Below are 20,624 nucleotides of genomic sequence, written 5' to 3' on the forward strand. Positions count from 1 at the left end.
CCCAGTATTATGGAAACTGGCATTCATATCGGTCCTGGCATGATCGACAACCCGATGAACCCAGACAAGACTAAGATAAACTACTTGTCCTCCAGTAGAATAAATATTTCAAATAAAGTCAACCCCAGAAAGTCAGGCCAAACAGTTATTGATCGCTAAAAGCCTGAACTTAAGCCCAATGAATATTCCAAAGTTCACCTCCATGCAGCTTGCCTAAATGGTGATCAATATGCAATTACTGCCCCATTTAAATGTGCCTCACACTGCCTACCTGAAGAGGATTTTACTTTTAAAATCTTTTGTTTCTTGAATTTGCTTAGGCAGGAAAAAGAGAGAAACTTGGCCAAGCCAGAGTCCTTTGCCTTTAGTATTTCAGTGGTCTCAATGTATGCTGAAGGGTAAACAGAGGTGCCCTGTGCTGTGACTGTCATTCATTTCAAGATTTCTTTTCCTAAATGGCTAAACAACGGGGATATTGTAACTCAGTTTCCTAATTTCTGCTTGTATGATTATCTGCCCAGGTCAAGACTTTGTGAATTCCAGCTTGTAAAGTAAGATGCTAGCATCTTACTTTAGTAGTGAGAAAAAACACATTACTTTTCTAGCTTCCTATCTTGAGACAAAAAGTCCTTTCCTGCTAGATTTTGGAACCTGGTTAACCCTGCTCCTGATAGTTAAGATTTTCTATTCTCAAATATTCCTTTTTCATAAGGCTGCCACAGTCTAAACCTTTCGTCCTTTCTTGCTCCTACTGTCGCCATAGTCTCCTTACTGTCCTCTGCCACTACAGTCCCTTCATCTTACTGCTGCCAGGCTACACCTTCTAAAATGTTCCTAATTTGACACACCTCAGCTGCTGTCGGGTGGAGCTCAGGTTATCAGGCATCACAACTAGACCTGATGTGATGATATTCTTGCCCTCTGTCATCCATCTCCCACTACTGGCCATTCATCACCCCCTCTGCTTCCCCGATTGGCCTGCTATACCTTTGTGCATGCTGTGTATCTGCCATTGCCACCAGGGTCACTCCTCTTCCTTCTCTGCAGACACTTATCCTTCAGACTCAATACTTTGTCAAGGCTGCCATCTGACACCTTTATCTTCCTCTCCTAAATAAAGTCCTATCTCCACATTTTACTTTTGTGGGGTTAATTTCCATGGCTGCAGTATTTTAAAAATATTTTTGACTTGCCTGTTCTTATATTGTTTAAAGACATGGACCCTATACTTCCTGGCAGCTAGTATACTTACTACATTAGCAGAAGCCACTCTGGGTAGTTGGACTACAAGTCATCATCAGTGAGTATTGCAGGCTGTTGTTATGGATACATGGCAAGAGAATAAAGGTAGAGGTATTCCTAACACTCCTGTTGTCTTCCTCGTCCCTTACTACCAAGTGTTAGATCACAAGAGAGGTAGCCACTAATTATTCCTGCTTGCTTCATATTAATTTGGTCTCTACAAATAGATTTAAATATTTTTGGAGCAGAAGCTATATCTTACTTTTCATGTTCTCTTGTATCTGCTGACTAAGTGCACGGTAAACATTGCACATTGGCTTGGTTGGTTGACTTACCATCTGTACCACATTAAGAAATGACTGACTTGCTCCTCTCTACCTCATAGATTGTTCAAGAAAATAACGTAGATTATAGAAGAATATATGAGAGTTCTTAGTACCCAGTAATAGAGATAACCCAACTAACTCTATTCAACAACAAACAAAGCATTCAAATGGACATTTTTCTAAAGAAGATATATAAATAGCTGATAAGCACATGGAAAGGTATTTGACCTCATTAATGATCAGAAAAATACAATTCAAAGTCACTGTGAGATACATTTTACACCCACTCAAATAATGAGAACCAAAAACTCAGAACAGTGCCTTTCCACACTGCTGATGGGAATGTAAAGTGCTGCAGCCGTTTTGGAAAACAGGCTGGTCATTAAGCATAGTTATTAAGCATGTCCACTCCTAAGTAGATGTACTACGTGAGAGTTTATAGCAAAGAAGGTAAAAGTGCCAGATGCTGATAGCTTAAACCTATAATCATAGCTATTCAGTAGGCTGAGATCCAAGGATCACTGTTCAAAGCCATCCTAGAAGGAAACTCCATGAAATTCTTATATCCAATAAAAAAAAAAACTCCCCAAAAGAGTCAAAATGGAGTTCTGTCTCAAGTGGTAGAGTGCTGGCCTTGAGCAAAAGAAGCTCAGGTAGTGCTCAGGACCTGAATTCAAGCCCTAGGACTGGCACGGAAAAAAAAAAAAAAGATAGGGCTGGAAAGGTGGTTAGTGGTAGAGTGCTTGCCTAGTATGCATGAAGCCCTGGGTTTGCTTCCTCAGTACCACATTAACAGAAAAAGCTGGAAGTGGCGCTGTGGCTCAAGTGACTGAGCAAAGGAAGCACAAGGACAGTGCCCAGGACCTGAGTTCAAGCCCCAAGACTGGCAGGAAAAAAAAAAAGGTAGAAGCAATTCAAAGGTTCCATCAACGGTGGTTATTATAAATGAATGTGGCAGATCTACACAATGAAATGATCAGCTATCAGAAGGAATAAAATATACTGATATTATTATATTAACATGATAACATGAATCAAGCTTGAAAATATTGAGCCAGGTGAAAGAAGGCTGTCATAAAGACCATAGTCACAGCACAGATAGAGAGATGGTGAATGTAGACTTTGTCATTCATTCATGATTATTCTCAGAATAATGAAAATTTTCTACCAATGGCTGTGGTTAAGTAGTGGCTACATATATCTGTGAATATGCTAAAAATCCATGTGTTGTACATTTTAAATGGGTGAATTAAATGGCTTGTGAATTATATACCAATAAAGCAGCTAAAAAGAAAGAAAAAGTAATAATAAATCATCTATAATTCCTTTAACCTCTGGGTGAGAATATCTCTTAGCATTTTAGTCCATTTCTTTCTAGTCTTTTTTTTTTTTTTTTTTTTTTGCTGGTTGTGGGGCTTGAACTCTGGGCTTGGGTGCTGTTCCTCAGATCTAAAGCTCAGGGCGAGTGCTCTACTGCTTGAGCCACAGCACCACTTCCAGTTTTCTAGTGGTTTATTGGACTTTCCTGCCCATGCTGGCTGTGCAAGGTGATCCTCAGATCTCAGCCTCCTGAGTATCTAGGATTACAGGTATGAGCCACCAGCGCCTGGCTCTAGTCTCTCCCTTCCCCCTTCCCCCCTCCCCACCCGCCAGTCCTGGGGCTTGAATTTATTCTTTTTTTTTTTTTTTGCCGGTCATGGGGCCTAAACTCTGGGCCTGGGCGCTGTCCCTCAGCTCTTCAGCTCAAGGCTAGCACTTTACCCCTTGAGCCATAGCGCCACTTCCGGCTTTTTCTGTTTATGTGGTGCTGAGGAATGGAACCCAGGGCCTCATGCATGCAAGGCAAACACTCTACCACTGAGCCACCTTCCCAGCCCGGGCTTGAATTTATTTAAGGCCTGGGTGCTTTGTCTGAGATTTTTTGCTCAAGGCTAGTGCTGTACCACTTGAGCCATTGCTCCACTTCTAATTTTTTGCTGGTTAATTGGAGATCACAGTATCACAGACTTTCCTGCCTAGGCTGGCTTCAACTCTTCAGATCTCAACCTCCTGAGTAGCCCGAATTGTAGGTATGAGCCAGTGGCACCCGGCATCTTTTTGATCTTTAATGCATTTTCTTTAAAAATTGTCATAATACTTCATATGGCACTTTAAATTTTCCTGTTGTATTTATCACTGTAACCACAAGAACTCATTCATTTTATTATAGACTCTTCCTAGTTGTTAACAAGTGTGTATTTAAATTGTTTTATTTACTTTCTGTTTACTGGGTACTGAAGTAAATACAATTCATTTTTAAATACTAGGACTTCCTTATGAAATGGGGTTTGTGAATGTGAAACCTCTTTCATTTACAGGGAAAAGAAAATCTCACGGAGCAGTGCCTTGAAAGTGCTGGACCATGCCATGATTGGGCCCGAGGGCACAGACAATTGTCATAAGTTTGTGGACATTCTTGGCTTACGAACCATCTTTCCCCTCTTTATGAAATCTCCCAGGAAGATCAAGAAAGTGGGAACCACTGAGAAAGAACATGAAGGTAAGGTTCCCCAGAGAAGTCAGCCTTATTTTGATACATTAAGAGAAGTGGGGAAATGAGAAATATTGAACTTTTCCTGAATGTACATTTGGGAGTTAGTTCCTGAGAGGAAGAACACTTGCTTGTGCTTTTCTGTCTAATGATTTTCTATGCATGGCGAAGCAACCCAGAGACCCCAGGTCACTGATGGCCTTTCTTCGTGCTCAGTTCTTGCTTGTTCAAATCCTGGTGGCTTCATTTCATATGGCCTCTTAATAGGTCTGTGTGTGTGAGGGTTTTGTTTCCTTCACTGTAATTTGTAGCTTGATGTCTCTCTGATGGAAGACCCTTTTGAAAAGAGTAATGAGGTGGCAGCACACGTCACCTTCAGAGTGGTACTTTCATGTATTTCTGTATTAAAGTATGATTCAGCCAACATCAGGAATTGCTGGAATAAACTATTTACAGCCTAGGTTCCCCTTTTTATGTTTCTCCTCCCTGATGGTGCACACTCCCAGCAAAATGCTGCCATGAATTGCGACGCCGTAACCAGAGTAGTTACTGCTAGCCCAATCTCCTCCTGCTATTGTCTAGTGGCCTGCTACATCCCTCCTTCCAATAAATAGCCGCAGTGCATTCCGGAAGGCCTGGGATTTATGAGCATTGACAGCTCCACTGGAGGCTAGCAGACGCTGGCACCAGGGAATTTACATGGTTGGATGGCTATTTTAAAGTGCAGATAGGGTAGAGAAGGGTGAAGGGGGAGGGGTGGGTAAGAGAGGAAGACCTGAACTATGCTGCAATCTCCTCTGGTTGTCTTGTAGAAGTTACAATTGTTCCCTGAGCTGGTTTTTTTTTTTTTTTTTTTTTTTTCACCACTGATTGTTAGAACTGACACAGGGATTTGGCTGCATCTTTCGCATCCTCCGCCCACCCCTCTCGCCTCCCAGATAAGAGTTTGAGCACTTCTATGTTTTCTCAAACTGACCTGGATTCATTTCTCCCAACTTAAAGGGAGGAATTATGATATGGCCTGTTAGGATATTACCTCCAGTGATGATGTCCTTCAGTGATCAGATCACTTCCTAGAAATAGCAGAGAAGCTGGCAGCCAAACCCTGTGGGGTAGAGATGTGAGATCAAGTAGAGACTTTAATCCAACTCCAAGCAAATAGGAAACATACACTAACTGAAAGCACACTAACCCCACTGCTGGCCCTGCTACTTTCCCCACTTAGCAAAATGAGGCATGGCAGGAGTTACTATTCACTGTAGCCTACTAAATCCCTGGCCCTACTGCACCATTGCTCTCTCATTTAGAGCTCACAACCAATGGAGTAGGTAGTGGTCCTCATTTTTGCAGATTAGGAAATTAGCTGAGAAAGGATCCAAACTGTGGTTCTCCAACTAACCAGCTATGTCACTTTAGATACTTCGCTTAACTCCCCTGTCCTGCATTTTCCTTCTTGGTTTGTAAAGTTGAGGGACATGACAGCAAACCAGAAGCTCTGATGTCTGAGCCTTCAGCTTCTGAGGCACGGCCCTTAGTCATCCAGGCAGCTCCAGAGCCAGGAGACTCATCAGGGATTGCACTGTGGCTGAGCTGCTCATTTCCACTGAGAGACTTGGCACCATGTTTTGAAGCAGCTCTTGCTCTGTGTGCATGAATTTTTTTAAATTTTATTTTATTGTAAAGATGCTGTACAGAGGGGTTGTGTGCATGAATTTGAGAAGGGAAGAAGTGACAGATTCAGTGAGCAGCTGTTTTCCTTCTGAAAAATGTGCCCGGTGGCGTGCTGGTAACAGTACATTTGCTTTAGAGTGCCCACATTAGGAATTTGATAACACTATATTAGTGGGGGCAATGGCTTGGTAAGACAGCTCCTAAAAGGCATGTTTGCACTATAATGGCTGGTGAGGATGAGCACTGCATCCTGAACACACCAGTACCCCAGGCAGAAAGGAACCCCAAGGAGAGAGTGCCACCCTGCGCCTCCTTCCATCTAGCTAGCTGCTGCACTTCAGACCAACCCTTAGCTGCAGCTTCAATGGGTAGGATAAAAATGGGGACAGAGCAGAAATTTCTTTGTTTGGTCTTATCTTCCAGGTAAGGCCTGAGCTCTCAGTTGCTCTTGGTGATGTCCCTTTTGATTTAAGTGCATCAGTTAATGTTTACTGGCCCTTATGAATATTTGTAACTGTGCCCAGCCCATTTCTGCTCCCAGTCTCTTTCACTCTCTCTCTCTCTTCTAGCTGTAGTGACTTTCTCTGACCTATCTGCCTCTCTGTCTTTTTGTCATCCTTCTTTCTCAGGGAAGCCTGTGATATACCCCTGCACTAGGAGTCCCTACTGAGTGGATTTTGCCTCATTACTCAGAGACTGTAGAGCCAATGATCTTATCACTTCTGCATCCCACTGCCCAGTGTAGTGCTTGCCATGGAGTAGGTGCACAGTAGATGTGTATTGCCTCCATGTGAACAACCACCTCCCTGAGTGACTGTTCATTGAGGACAAATATGGACAAAACTGGAATTGCTGGCAATTTAGTTTTTTGTGTGTGTGAGTCAGGTGGAGGACAAGAAATATTGTAATTGAAACCCATTGAGGTTTGCATAATAAAACCTTCAGAAATAGATCGGGGAGGCACTTAGCAAGGGGGATGGGTGGTTGGAAAGGATCGTCTGCCCTTGGGTGCAGTAGCATGACTGTCTGCCTTTCTGGTTCTGCGAAGAACAGCACATTGTGTATTGTCTCCTTGATATTAACTACTTCAGAAGAGGAGAGAAGAAGAAAAGCGCTGGGATCTGAAAATGGCATCTGACCTTTACTTCCCAGTCTCTTTTTAAAGTTCTTATTAAAATAGGTCCAATTTTCCTTGTATTGCCTCATTAGGTAGGTGAGTTATTGAGTTTGTAGCAGTTCTAGTTAATTGCGCTGTTTTAACATGGTTCCCCCGGAGGCTGTTAAGAGCTTTGGGGAGGGTGAGCGGCTGAGCAGCGTGCAGGTTTGTGGCGAGCACGCTGGGTGCGTGCACACGTTCCTACCTTATCCACAGTGACAGCAGCTGATAACAGGTCAGCACTTCGAAGGATACTTTTCTGTCATCTGCACAGAATCTAAGTGATTCCAGCAGACTGCACATACAGGAAGCAGGCAGTTGTCTGTGCAGACCCACCAGGGTAAGGAAAGGCGAGTGGCAAGGCTTCCCTGCAATCAGAGAAGGGAGATCAGTCAATGGAGGTAAGACAGAAGCACAGTTTCTATTATGACTTCTACTGTATGGCACTAGAGTTCAAATTCAGGGCCTCATGCCCTGCATAGATAGAAATCTACTACTTGAGCCACACCTCCAGCACCAGAAAGTCTTATGTTGGGCTCTGATGATGACCTGCCATTTCATGGGGACAACTCTTATTAGGACTGCTGACATGTTCAGAATATAACAGAAACCGAGGCTGGTCCTGTGTAAGCCAGGAACAGAATGGAGTGTCTCTCGGGGACACTACTTTTCCAAGGGTTCCCTCTCAGACCCCTGTTATGATCTGTCCCTCAAGACTTTCTGTTCACTGGCAATGTCACTCCATGTACTAACCTGTACAGTCTCATCTACTTCTTGCTGCTTTGACTATCTGCCGTTGGCTCCCAGACCTTCAACCTCATTCTTTTTTCCAGGCTCTAGTTGCCACAGCTGATAACCAGAAGGTAACACCCCCACATATATACACACTCAGCCTGTCAACCAGACCTGTGCCATCTTTGGCCTCAGCCACTTCTGAGAGGTAGCGCCCCTCCCCCCACCCCCTACTAACAGAAACCAGTACGTTGTACTTAACTCTTAAGGCTTTCCAACATGTAACTGATCTGAAATCCTATGAATTCTCTCTTGCAAAAATCTCTTGACTCAACCTTTTCAACCACCAGGTTTCTGCCACAGTTGCTGGATTCCACCACAGCCTTAGTAAGTTTTAAAGGTCCCACCCAGGGGAAAGGGACACTCTCAGTCCTCATCAGACTTACATACAGAAGAGGAAGCAGAAACATGGTTTGGGAAAAAAGCAATTTTACAGATTTCTACTGCAAAATTATATTAGCATTTACAAAGACATTCCTTTCATTATTAAAGAGAACAAGAGAACAGGAACACTTAGAGAGACAATTCTGGTGGAAGGAAAGGAGGAGGCTCCTACAGAGGGCCCTGGAATTCAGCCAGCTAGTCCATTTGTTTTTACTATAGCCAGCTTCTGCAGGATGCCTGTATGTATCCGAGCGTACTGTGAGCCTCAGCACATTCATAACTGTGGGTCCAGTGGGGGTAAGCAGCTGATAGTACTGAGGCTCCTTCAGCTTCTAATCACAGACCCCTCATTTCACAACACCATTACCGTTGGTGTTTGCTCTCTTGCCCCACCACACTGGCTTATTCTTCCCTGGACTGCTGGTGTTTAAAGAGTTCTTGGTCAGACATTGGTTCTAATCCTGATTCAATGAGGAGTCTTCATGGTAGTGGGGGCTCTTATCTTTTCACGGTGCGTGGAACAAATAGCAGAGTGACCTGGCAAAATTGTCATCAGGCCTCTCATCATGCTCAGTGCATGCTATGTGCTGAGTAAATAATGGAAGGATTAATAAATTACTTCACTCATCATGTACTGACTATGATGAGGACTACAGAAGATCATTGCAGAATGCTATCTAACTAGTGTATGGGTCAACCATGAAGCTGCACAGTTTCTTTCCATGGTAGTGTTCAGTACTTTCCTGGTTCTTCATCTGTAAGGAAAGGATCAACACCTACCTTCTTGGGTTACTGTGCAAATTAATGAAATGATGACTACAAATCTGACCTAGTGGGGAAAAGCTTAGAGTTATTATATTTATCATACACTATTAGTTAATACTGATTCTACACATCACAGTGTGATAAATGTTACACTGGATGTTGTGGAAGCCCAGAAGAGGAATAGCCCAATGATTCTAGAGATGCTTAAGAAAGGAGATGGCAAATTTGTATCTTTTTTTTTTTTAAAGGGTGAATAATAGTATTTGGTTATCATGACAGTAAGAAGAAGAGACAGAAACATGAACAAATTTAGCTAGTTGTTGTGTTATGAGTGATTAAGAACATGGGCTGTGGGCTAGGCACAGTGGTTCATGCCTGTAATCTAGCTTCTCAGAATGTAGAGATTGGAAGACCCCATCGCAACAAATATGCCAAACAGAGTTGTTCAAGATTATTATCCCAGGGGCTGGGAAGTGGCTCAGTGGTAGAGCACTTGCCTTGCATGCTCGAGGCCCTAGGTTCAATTCCTCAGCCCCACATAAGCAAAAATAAAAAAGCCGGAAGTGGCTCTGTGGCTCAAGTGGTAGAGTGCTAGCCTTGAGCTGAAGAGCTGAGGGACAGTGCCCAGGCCCAGAGTTCAGGCCCCAGGACTGGACCCAAAAAAAAAAAGATTATTATCCCAGCTATTTGGGAGACTATAGGTAGGAGTACCTTGGTCCAAGCCCAGCTAGGGAAAAATTTAAGACTCTAACTGAGAACTAAGATTAAAAGTGTTAAGGGGCTAACTTAAATGCTAGAATGCTTGTCTGGTAAGCTGGAGACACTGAGCTCAAACCCCATTATTAAAAAGAAAGAAAGAATGTACTTGCCTTGAGCTGTCTTCAGCTCAAGGGACAGTGCCCAGGCCCAAGTTCAAGCCCCACGACCAGAAAAAAAAAAAAAAAAAAAAAAAAAGTGAGCCAAGAAGTAAGACTCGGGTTGAGATATGTGTCCTGTCATTTCATTTTTTCAATTCTGTGACTTTGGGGAAGTTGTTTAGCCTCTCCGAGCCTCCATTTTCTCATTTGTAATATTGGGATGATATTGGGATCTATCTTATAAAAGCAACATAAAGATTAAATAAAGTAATATAGATCAGGTGCTTGAAAACCTAGTTTCACTAGTATTAGGGCTAGAGTAAGAATGGGTTTCCAATTTGTCTTCATTTTTCTCCTATCTTCGTAATTTAAGAAGTACATGCCTGAAAGAATGCTTTGCCTTCCTGAATCTGCTGGGCCTATGGATAGATGTATATGAGGCTAGTCTTTTGTGGAGTATAAGATTAGAACCTTCACAAAGGGATATACTAGGGAGCTCCAGGTCCCCATGTCTCCTTTACATGATCTGCAATGGAGATTTCAAGGTTTCTTTTATTTTTCTATTTTAGTATTCCCTGTGTTTAAAAATACAGTAATCAAAACAATGGGCGATGAAGACTAAGCAGTACTTAATATTAAGAATGGCATTAAGCCGTATTCTATGAGGCACTTTGTGTTAAACAAGGATGAAAATGTCTTACTGTTGGGTTTTATTGCTCTTTGAGAACCTTGTCATTGAACAGTTTCTGGATCAATTCCTTTTCTCTCCCTCCAGCTGCTTCTTTCACTCTTGACCTGGATGGCGACATGTTGAGATGCTGAAATAAGCAATGTGTTTGGATTGGGGATCCAAACTCAGATCCAATCTGAGCAGGTTGGAGGGATGACAATGCTTGTTGCACATTGGATTTGCCCACAGATCCCTCAAGTACAGCCTAGCAACTTGTTTACCACTGAGGAAGGTATTGGGACAGAGGGTATATCTGCCATCCTGGGCTAGAAGATCTGACTCAACAACCATTGTGCATTTGTTCAGCATCCACTATTTATATACTCAGGGCTTTACAGATGTCCAAATGAATTAGGCATTTCTATCACCTTTTCACAGATGAGAGTTTGTAGTTCCCAAGTCTCTTTCTTAACAAGTAAGTGACAGAAGCAGAACTTGAATTTAGGCTGGCTTCTTAAGGCTTCTCCAACATTATTGTGGCTCCCTGGGCTTATTCAGAGGCAACACAGACTCATGAGAGGAGGATTGTTTTTGTCAGCAAGCAGACTTGGTTTCAAACCCCAGCTCTACCCACAAACTCTTAGTATCGTAGCCTTGGGGAAATTATTGAACCTTGAATTCTTCAAGCAAACTGCCTGAGGAAATCTTCCCAAGATGATGTGTGTGGGGAAATGTAGTCATGGTTTCTAGCATGTGGATATTAGATCAGTGGTACAGTTACCACCTCCCTTCCAAAATAGCCATCCCCACCTCTCCCTATCTTATGTTTATGTGTCAGATGCAAGCTTTTGCTTTTGTGAGTGAGCCAGCTGTGAACCAGGACACTATGGGTGGACAGGCAAAGCATACAAGGTTTGCCACAGAGACAGGACAGCCACTGTTTATCATGATGCTTAAAGCCTGAACTCCAGTGTGATGCTGGCTATTGTAGCCTAAGTTCATCTTTGCCTGATGGAGGCACCAGACCCTGTCTTCTGTTTCTGTCACTGGATGTCAGTCTAGACTGCCCTTGTAGAGATCCATCTCTATAGATAGGTGCCCAAAAATAGGGCAGGAAGGCCTCACTCATTGTCTCATTAGTCTGTGCTTTGTGCCAGCTTGGTATTCTAGGTGGAAGGTGAACAAGCTCACAGCCCAGCTAGGAAGACTAAGAAACTTGAATTTATGTTATGAGGTAAAAATGGAGGCTGAATGAGTTCACAACCCACCTAGGAGACATAGAAACCTCCATTTATATTACAGAGTAAAAGGCAAACAGAAGCTTGAGGCACATGGGAATACAGAGGGTTGCTAGTCTCACCTGAATGGTGAGAGAACAGGTGGAGATTAGAAACAACCCTGCCTTGGAATTGTGGCCCTGAGCCAAACTTTGGTGAAGTTAGCCAGATGAAGGAAAGTCAAGTGGAAAATAAAAGCTGGAAGGGGCTGACTTCAGTGAGCCTGATACCTGGCTGCTGTCAGTATCATGTGGGACCATGTGGAAAATGCTGTTCCAGGGCCCATAATCTGTGTTTCCTAGTTTGTCCGTCTGCATAAAACCATTGAGTCTGCACTGTTCTTAGCTCCCCAGGAGTAGCTCTGAGACCAGTGTGGCACTAGTCCTTTTGCTGGGTTTATTGTGGAGTAGGATATTGGGTAATTACACAAAACTGGCCTCTGAAGAGGTGTTGTACACCCTGACTGACTGGGTTCATCTGTGGGCAGGGCTCACCACCCTGTTGGCACCAAGTGAGTATTCATCAAGTTGGCTGTTACAGTAGTTGTTTTACTAGTTCATACTAGGAAAGTATTCCAATTTTTACAGTTCTAGGGATAACATTAATTTCAGTTGTTTTGACTATTTCAGCTTATTTAGCACAAATTCAATTATCTTACTGAGGGCCTAGGTGGAGAGGGTAGGAGAAACATTGATTATTCTGGGGGTTTTTCTTTGCATTTTTCATTTAGCTTTTTGGTGGCAGCATTAGCAGAATTCTTATTTTGGAAAGAAATTTCTACTGATTCATTTGTGGTTTTGTCAGTATGATTCTGTTAGTTTTTGTTTATAATCTTGATTAAATTTTATAGAAACGGTTTAGTATGTAATTATCTCCTTCATAGAAGTAAAACAAATACCAGCAGTATAGAAGCAACAATTGAGAAATAGCCAGATCATTTCAGGTTATTTCCCTAGCATTTTTAGGTGGTGCCAGTACAGGACAATAACTCAGGAGTGAGGAGTAATTAACTGTGAACCATGATTTATTAAAATTGAACATGTAATCTCTATGGGGACATGCTTCCCCAGTGTTGTCATGTGGTACTGTTTTTATTCTAGTATTCTGTATTCTTTTACATACATTCTCATTTCACCTCATTCCCACAACTTGGCAGGTGAGGACACTGAGTCATCGAGTAGGCCTTTAATACCAGTAGGGGGCTATACTTTATTTTTAGAAGGCAAGATAGCCCTCAGGTTAAAGGATTAGGTTGTCAAGGTGATTAGTGTGCTCAGCTGTGCTTGGATGTCATGGTAGCTTTTCCAGGTATTGTAGGTATGCTGGGACATCCCCCTACTAAGGAAATGAGGTGTGGACAGATGACTGCAGTGACCAGGTTCATTTGGTTACAGTATAAGAAAAGGAGGTGAAAATATATTTCACAGGTATTTTTTAAATGCATGAATATTTGAATGTGTTAGGCATATTGTCATCAAACAGAAGGTACAGTGTGGAAGGGGAAAAACTGAAGATAAACTTGTAAACATTTCACTGCTCATAAAGCATACAATTATAGGTGTGAAATGTTTGTTAGTGTCCTTCTTCCTGGACTCCTGCAGGTTGCTGGGGAAATGCCCTGTCTATTTAATCATATTGCCGTCTTGTTTGTTTTTTCTTTTAATTGTAGGAAAATGTCTTTGGCTTGCTTCTGTAGCCAGATTGATTTTGCTTGTGGGTGTCCAGATGCTGATGAGCTGTAATTAGCATAAGAAGGAGGCTGGAAAGATGTTGAACATTCTTTCCTGGTAGCCAAACAAAGGATCACCAAACAGAGGTTATTCTCAAATATCAGATTGTACTGAAGCAGCCCTTTGCTCATTGAGATATACTCTGTTAAAGGATGTCTATATTGGGCCAGGCAGGGCAGTCATCACTGAGGAGAGCTCATTGGAAAACCTTGCTGGAACTGGTAGCAGGGTGATTTTTAAAGGTCTTAAGAAGCAGTACCTCCAGTAATCCAGAAGAGAAGAATCCTGGGCTGGCTTCAGAACATTCAACTTGCATTTCTGCCCTAACTCTTCTGTTTGGTTAATTGGCAAGTTATTTAGCTCTCTGAACCTCAATTGTAGCATCTTTAAGATGGAGCCAGTAATATCTTACAGCATATGAGACTTGAATAAGACAATGTATCAACAAAGTGCTTGTATAGTATAAAATTATTCACATGTGCAAAATAGAGATGGTGCGTTAAATTCCATGTTTTCCATTGTCTTCTATTTCCCCAACACTTTTTCTTTTAAGTACCTTTTCCCCCTTATTCCTGGCTCTAAAGTAGAAAGAAACTGATTGTTAATTTGTTCCTTATTTGCTGTGGGGTTATCATAAAGTAAATTAGGCATATCATTTTGATAATCACTAAAAAACATGCCTGCAACTTTCTTAAATGTATTGATTACTAATAAATCATGTCTGTGTTAAGTATGCCTGCTGGCTGGCAAACTTCTGGAATAATAATGTTTCCTGCCTGCTCATCTGCCAGGCTGTGTGTCAGCCCTTAACCAGCTGAGCTGCCAGACCGTGTGTCAGCTGGTCTGAGGTTACTGGTAAGGATGGTGGGATGCTGAACTCACCCTTGAGATTTGCTGGGTTCTAGAACATACACGATATCATTATCCCTAATGCTAGATCTGGGTGGGGATCAACTTGTTTCATTACTGAGGAAACAACCCAAAGATGTTAAGTACTGTCTCAAATTGTGCACACAGTTTAAGTTAATGTCTGCAAGAACCTAAAGCCCAAGTTCTTAATACTGTGCTTCAGTCTCTCACGGAGCTATTCAAAACCCAGAAAGTTAAATGACTTTTAATCACCAAGGTAACAATCCAGTAAGTGCTATTTCTAGATTCTGTTGTGTTAATCCCAGTTTTAGTCTCCTTAAGCCATCCCTTTCATTTCTCTCAGCTTTGGAGTTTGTCAGTTAGGAAAACCACTGTAGCATAGGTACCTCTTGAATTTGATCTCATTGTCATTCCTGCCTCTTGTTCACTGCTCCTATTTGTTCTCCTCCATTCCTTTCTCAGATGGTTGCAGCTGTCTTCTACTCCTGTTCACTATGGAAATTTTTGCCTCTCTCCAGGATGTTCTTTACTCTTTGTAAAAAAGTTCTGGGAGAGAGGTAAACTGCCTCCAGCATCTCTAAAGTAGGAATCTTAGTATCCTGTAAAGACTTCTTAATACAAATCTAAAGTAAAATCTAGACTTGACATGACATAAGAGACCTGCCCTTTTGGCTTTCTCTGGCTGCCTGTCACCCTACTTGCCCATCTCCTGCAGTAGTTCCCACTAGCCTGAGCTGAGGCATTTCCTGCTGTGAGCCTGCTTTCTTATCTCAATATTTTAACATTTGCAGCCTTTTTAAAAATTTTTAATTTTTATTATAAAGTTGATGTATCAAGAGTTAACAATTACATAAGTCAGATAAAGAGTACATTTCTTTTTGGACAATGTCACCCCTTCTCTCGCTCTCTCCGAGTTCGAGCCTTTATTGACCCCCTTCTCCCTGGGACTTATTCTTTGGAAGTCTCCCCAAATCTTACCCCCACTTTGAAATCTGCCTTAATTTCCCCATTCACAGAAGCATCCCTTATGTTCAGTTGCTGTCTGCTTATCTCCACTCAACTGCGTGCTCCGTCAGACAAGGTCTGTGTCATGCTTGGTAGTAAGAGTGGGTAGGAATCCTTTTCATCTTTTGAGTACCTTTCAAGTACTCAATAAAATGGAAGGAGAATACCTTTCATTATGGGAAATATAAAAAATATATTGAGCCCTTAGTGTACTCATCACCCAGCTTTGATCATTATCATTTAGCCTATCTTATTTCATCTCTCCTCCTTTCTTCCTATAGTAGTTTAAGGTATCACTAGATGTCACATAATTTTATCTCATATGGAATATCTGGTTGCAAAATCAATAACTGATAGAAATGAGTGCCTTGAAGTTAGATACTCATTTAGGGAAATCTAGCTGGAATATATCTATTAACATTAAAACCTACTGATAATTTAGCTTCATGCCATTAGGTGTCAGAAGTAGCTCAGTAAACCAGGTGCTAGTGGTTCATGCCACTACTACTAAATACTCAGGAGGCTGAAATGTGAGTTCAGGGTCAGCCCCAGCAGAAAAGTTCACTGGACTCCATCTCTAAAAAGCCCAGTAAAAAGCCAGATTGGAGGGGTGGCTCAAATGGTAGAACACTAGCCAAACAAGCAAGCCTAGCAAGTGTTGAGTTCAGATTCCAGTACTGGAACTAATTAAGTAAGTAAATAAATAAGTAAATAAATAAATAAGAAACTTAGTTCAGGGTTGCCCATTTGGCCCTGTTGACACTTTGAGTGGGATAATTCTATTGTGAAGAGCTGTCATGGTCATGAGCACAAAGGGTGCTCAGCAGCCTCTTTTCTCTAGGGGCTGAAACAACCCCACCCCTCCCCCCATCATCACATTAAAATTACAGAGTGTCTCAGATAGTGGAATCCTCTTCCTTCCACCCATCACTGAGAACCACTGATAAGAGAAAGGAAAGAATTGTATAGCATTCTAGAGGTCTGTTTAATATACAGTTGTAGAAACTGAGTCCCAAAGTGAAGCATGTCTTTCTGATTTTGACTGCTTATTAGTATCATGCTAGACAATGGTCTGAGTTCTCTGCTCCCTGGGCCAGTATGTCTTACTGTAGCACATAGAGTTTATAGACGATACAGAATGAAGTCAGAGGCTTTCTAGGAGCAGGCTGTGCTGTGGTCTCAGTGGAGTGTCTCACTGATGGGGGAAGGTCTTATGGCCAGGTAAGGGACAATATAGAATAGTTGTGCCAGTAGCTGCACATTTGTAGCCTGCCCAGCATCTGCCAGGCTGTTCTTTATTCCCTTCACCAAGTATTTGTGAGGAAGCAGACTCAGGAATTCTTTCCTTGGAAGTATGTCTTGGATTCCTCAGTAGTAGGCAAGGAGGATTTGTTTTGAAGAAATTTACTTTGAAGTCAGTTTTTGCCAGAAACCATCTGTTTTGTATAAAACAAAGAGACATTGGAGTTTCACTTTATCGCTTTGTTCAAAATGGGCTCTCTGCTTATTTCTTACAAGTCAACTGGGTATGCAGTGCCTGGGAAAGTTGGGTGCTAGGAAACTTAGTTCAGCAAAAAGGCAGCTATAAGGTAGTGGAAAGAAAGCTGACCTTGGGAGCTAGATCCATTATTTCATAGCTCTTGCTAGCTCTGCAAACTTGAGTAAGGGACATAATAACCTCCCAGCCCCATTTATTTTTCTCTTCTGTAAAATGGAGAGAATAATTTCCTATACATATGGTCATGAATATTATATCAAAAAAAGAGGGCTGGTGGTGGTGTAGCTATGTGGTAGAGCACTCACCTAGTATACACAAGATTCTGAGTTCCATCCCTGATACGACACAAGGAAATAAAAAGAAATGCGGGCAGAGAGGGAGAGGAAGAAAATGAAATGTGAAGTGCCAGCATTGCAGTCTTATACATAACACTAATAAATGGTTTTCCCATTATAAGAAAGGCCCATTGGGAAATGCATGTATACCTTGGCTCCTTATTCATACCTGTAGAAGGATTACACTTTAGGTATATAGAGAGATACCTATAAGGAACTGATGCTGACAAGTCCTTAGTATATTTGCCAGCATAAGAGGTTGATTATATGCTGTTAGTAAAACAGAGCATGGAATTATTCTTCTCACACACAATGCGGGTTTAGGATGGACTGGATTCTTTTATCTCCTCCTAACAGGAGGTCTGACCCTGTTAGATTGGGGTGCAAAGGCATTTTCTCAGCACAGAACAATGTGTGTTTTTAATGAGGCTTTTCTGTGAGAAAGATGATACAATGGTTTGGTTTGTTTGTCTCAGAATGAAACTGAAAAAGCTATGTAAGAACAGCACTGAAATTCCTTATGTCTTTTCACTGTATGATACCTAGAAGAAGGGTTCAGAAGTCAGACTTCAAGCAAATGAACATAAGACCGCCTCGGGTCTGCACACAGGGGTTTCTGGGTTTCATGGCAATCAGCAGGGCCCCAGAGTAGGAGGAAGTGGATGGGGTGTGCTACAGCTGGCAAAGCTAAAGCCACCTAAAAAGAACTTCGCTGCCTAATGTGAGAGGAATATGAAGAGATTAGGTTGTCTGGATGAAAGCATTGAGGAACTGGGTTTACATCCTTCCCAAAGGCCTAGGAGCACCTCCCCCCCTCACCCCCCTCCCACACACATATACTCACCTACTGATTTTCTATCCAAAGTCAGCGTCCAGGGAAAGGCTTTCAGGAAAATAGCTGTCTTACTCTGTGCTGTGATGTTCCTCTCATACTGAGGCAGATTGAGGCTTAGCAGGTAGGAAGTCAGGAGAGCAGAGACATCTGTGAGGGATACTATGGGTGCATCCTGTGGTTTGTGCCTAGCCTCAGTCTGAGTCCAGGCACTGATGGCAGTTCTCTCTGTGTTTTGCCAATCCTATAGACTGTTAGAGAGGGCACTAAGCTAGCCATTACAAAGAATTCTTTATAAAAATGAAAAGGCCACAGAACAAATATGCTGGCTATTTTTGTAGGATGTCAAGATTTTAGGGGGCTCCATTGGAAAGCTGAGGTTGTGCCTGGATAACCCACTTCTCCATCCTGAAAGAGCTTCTAGGTTTCAGACCTAGTTTAGTTTATGTGAACACTCTTGAAAGTGATCAGCCACAGGAAATGTAGCATTCCAGCAGCCTTGCTGATGCACACCACTCCTCATCAAAGGCCACTCTTCATCAAAGGCCTTTCGTACCAGCTGTGTTTCACACAGCAGGTATAGCTGCTGTGGTGGGTGTGTGGGACTATGAAGATGAAATAAAGGTGACTAAGTCCAAGCACTAATTTTCTGCCATTGTAAGGATGGAGGTTAATTGTAAATGGCTAGGTGTGTCCTCCCTCTGGCTCTCCAAAGTGAACTTAAGAGACCCTTGGAGGCAAAGAAAAGAAGAGCATGCACCTCTTCACCAACGGTTGCTTCTTGTGCTAAGACTTTCTGGGTGGGCTGTGTGACTACTTCTCAGAATGAGCAAATGTCATTCATCTTTGCCTTGGTACCAATACCGGAACTCTGAAGACTTCCAGTCTCTTGTCTTGACTTTGGTAGAAAAAAACTTAGGCATGAGTGCTTCAGGGAGGAATCACACTTGTTCTGAACTACTCCTAGATACTAATAAGAGACTAGAATAGCAAGGTAAACAAGCCTAGAGGTCAGCATAGTAGCCTGGCAGCTTCCAAGTGCCATTAAGTACCCAGATTCCTTCTGGCATCTATCCTGCTGTCCTTTTCATAGGTTCCAGGATGTATGTTGGCTTTTTAATGTTCCCCAAGTTAGCTATAAAGGTGCCTTACTTCTATTTTCAAGATTGCCTTATGGTCTCAGATGGCTACTAGAGCTCCAGTTATTATATTCCAAGTAGCAGGAATGCAAAAAGGGCAAGGGACATATCCTTTCCAGGATGTCCCAAACACCAGTTCAGCCTAGATTGCTGACCTGAAGTTAGTCATATGCTCCTATAAGCTATAAGGAAAGCTTTAGGGTTCATTGTTTTGTTTGTAAGCTGTTCACTTTATCTCTTCAGATAAAATTCAAATGGGCTGTAGAACTAAGAGATGGGGGAAGATCCATTCTCAGGTGAACATTATCTCCTTAGCCAAACTGGCTAGGTCCTAGGTCTTTCTCACATGGACAGAATATGGCCAGGCCTTCAGAGTTACTGAAGTTCCACACTCCTCAGTCACACTGCTGCCACCAGAGAGATGGAATGATGTCTTCAGGTCAGAGTCATTTTCCATAGGCAAACATTTGATGCTCTCCAGACCTTACTTTTCAACCCATCTGAGCTATGAACCTTCCCTAATACATGAGCTCCTGCCTTAGGAAAACTCAGCTCACACACCCTGAGGGAGAGGGTTAGATGCCCAACATTCTAGTCTTTTCCTTTTGAACTCTTCAGGTAAAGCAGTATAGCACAAAGCATTTCCTGGCACACACAATCACTTCCTTATTCAGCACACTTTTTCCCACTGTTACAGAGCTGTAAATTTAAGACAGCACTTAAACATTTTTCTAATCTATAGTACTGCTGGAACATTCTGCAATGTGAGAAGGGAATCCCCATGGGAATGGTGACAATGAGTAAGTCAGCCACAGGCAGTGTCCTTGCTCTGCACCCAGAAGGTGCTCAGGCTGTGTTTGGGGGGGGGGGGTGTCTCATCACAACTGGAAAAAAAGAAAAAAGAAAACTCAGATGTATTTCAGGCAAAATGGGTGCTAGTGGACCTATTTCAGCGGAAAAGACATTCCAAGTTTGAAACACCAGACATGTAACTCCTTTTTTGAAAATCACCTTTGGGAGTTTCTTCATTTATATTCCAAGTTCACATTCCTCTCACTTCTTTATTGCCTGCTTCTCAACATTTAAGTAAAATTTCAAATGTACAGGAAAAGTGACAGATCTGTCTAGCAAATACTTATGTCCCCACCCCTACACACCTAGATTATTCGATTAACACTTTGCTATATTTTCTTTAACACATTTATGTCCATTTCTTCCACCATGTATTTTATTTTTTAATGTCAAAAATAAGTTGCAGACAGCAGTACATTCCATGCCTATCCTTAACCTTGAGTTATATATTATTGTTTAGATACAATTACCTTGAGTTATATATTATTGTTTAGATACAATTACTAAGTAAAATGCATAGATCTTGAGTGTATTATTTAATGAGTTTCAGGAAATACAGACAATGTCAAGAAGTAGAACATTATGATAACCCAAAAAGTACCTACCTGCCCTACCCTAATCTCTCTCCCTCTCTCTCCCTCTCTCTCTCTCTCTCTCTCTCTCTCTCTCTCTCTCTCTCTCTCTCTCTCTCTC

The 20,624-nt window shown here is 42.1% G+C and overlaps 1 protein-coding gene across 1 annotated transcript in view; it reads left to right on the top strand.

The window, feature by feature from the left end:
- Ctnnbl1 (catenin beta like 1) overlaps window positions 1-20,624 on the top strand; it is a 161,645-nt gene that overhangs the window by 102,910 nt on the left and 38,111 nt on the right. Inside the window, exon 11 of the mRNA XM_069988321.1 lies at window positions 3,926-4,107. Within this exon, the coding sequence (XP_069844422.1) occupies window positions 3,926-4,107 (182 nt within the window). The remainder of the gene's footprint in view (window positions 1-3,925; window positions 4,108-20,624) is intronic.

This window comes from Dipodomys merriami, unplaced genomic scaffold (genome assembly GCF_024711535.1).
Source record: "Dipodomys merriami isolate MVZ:Mamm:240054 unplaced genomic scaffold, mDipMer1.0.p SCAF_354, whole genome shotgun sequence".
Taxonomy (NCBI): Eukaryota; Metazoa; Chordata; class Mammalia; order Rodentia; family Heteromyidae; genus Dipodomys; species Dipodomys merriami.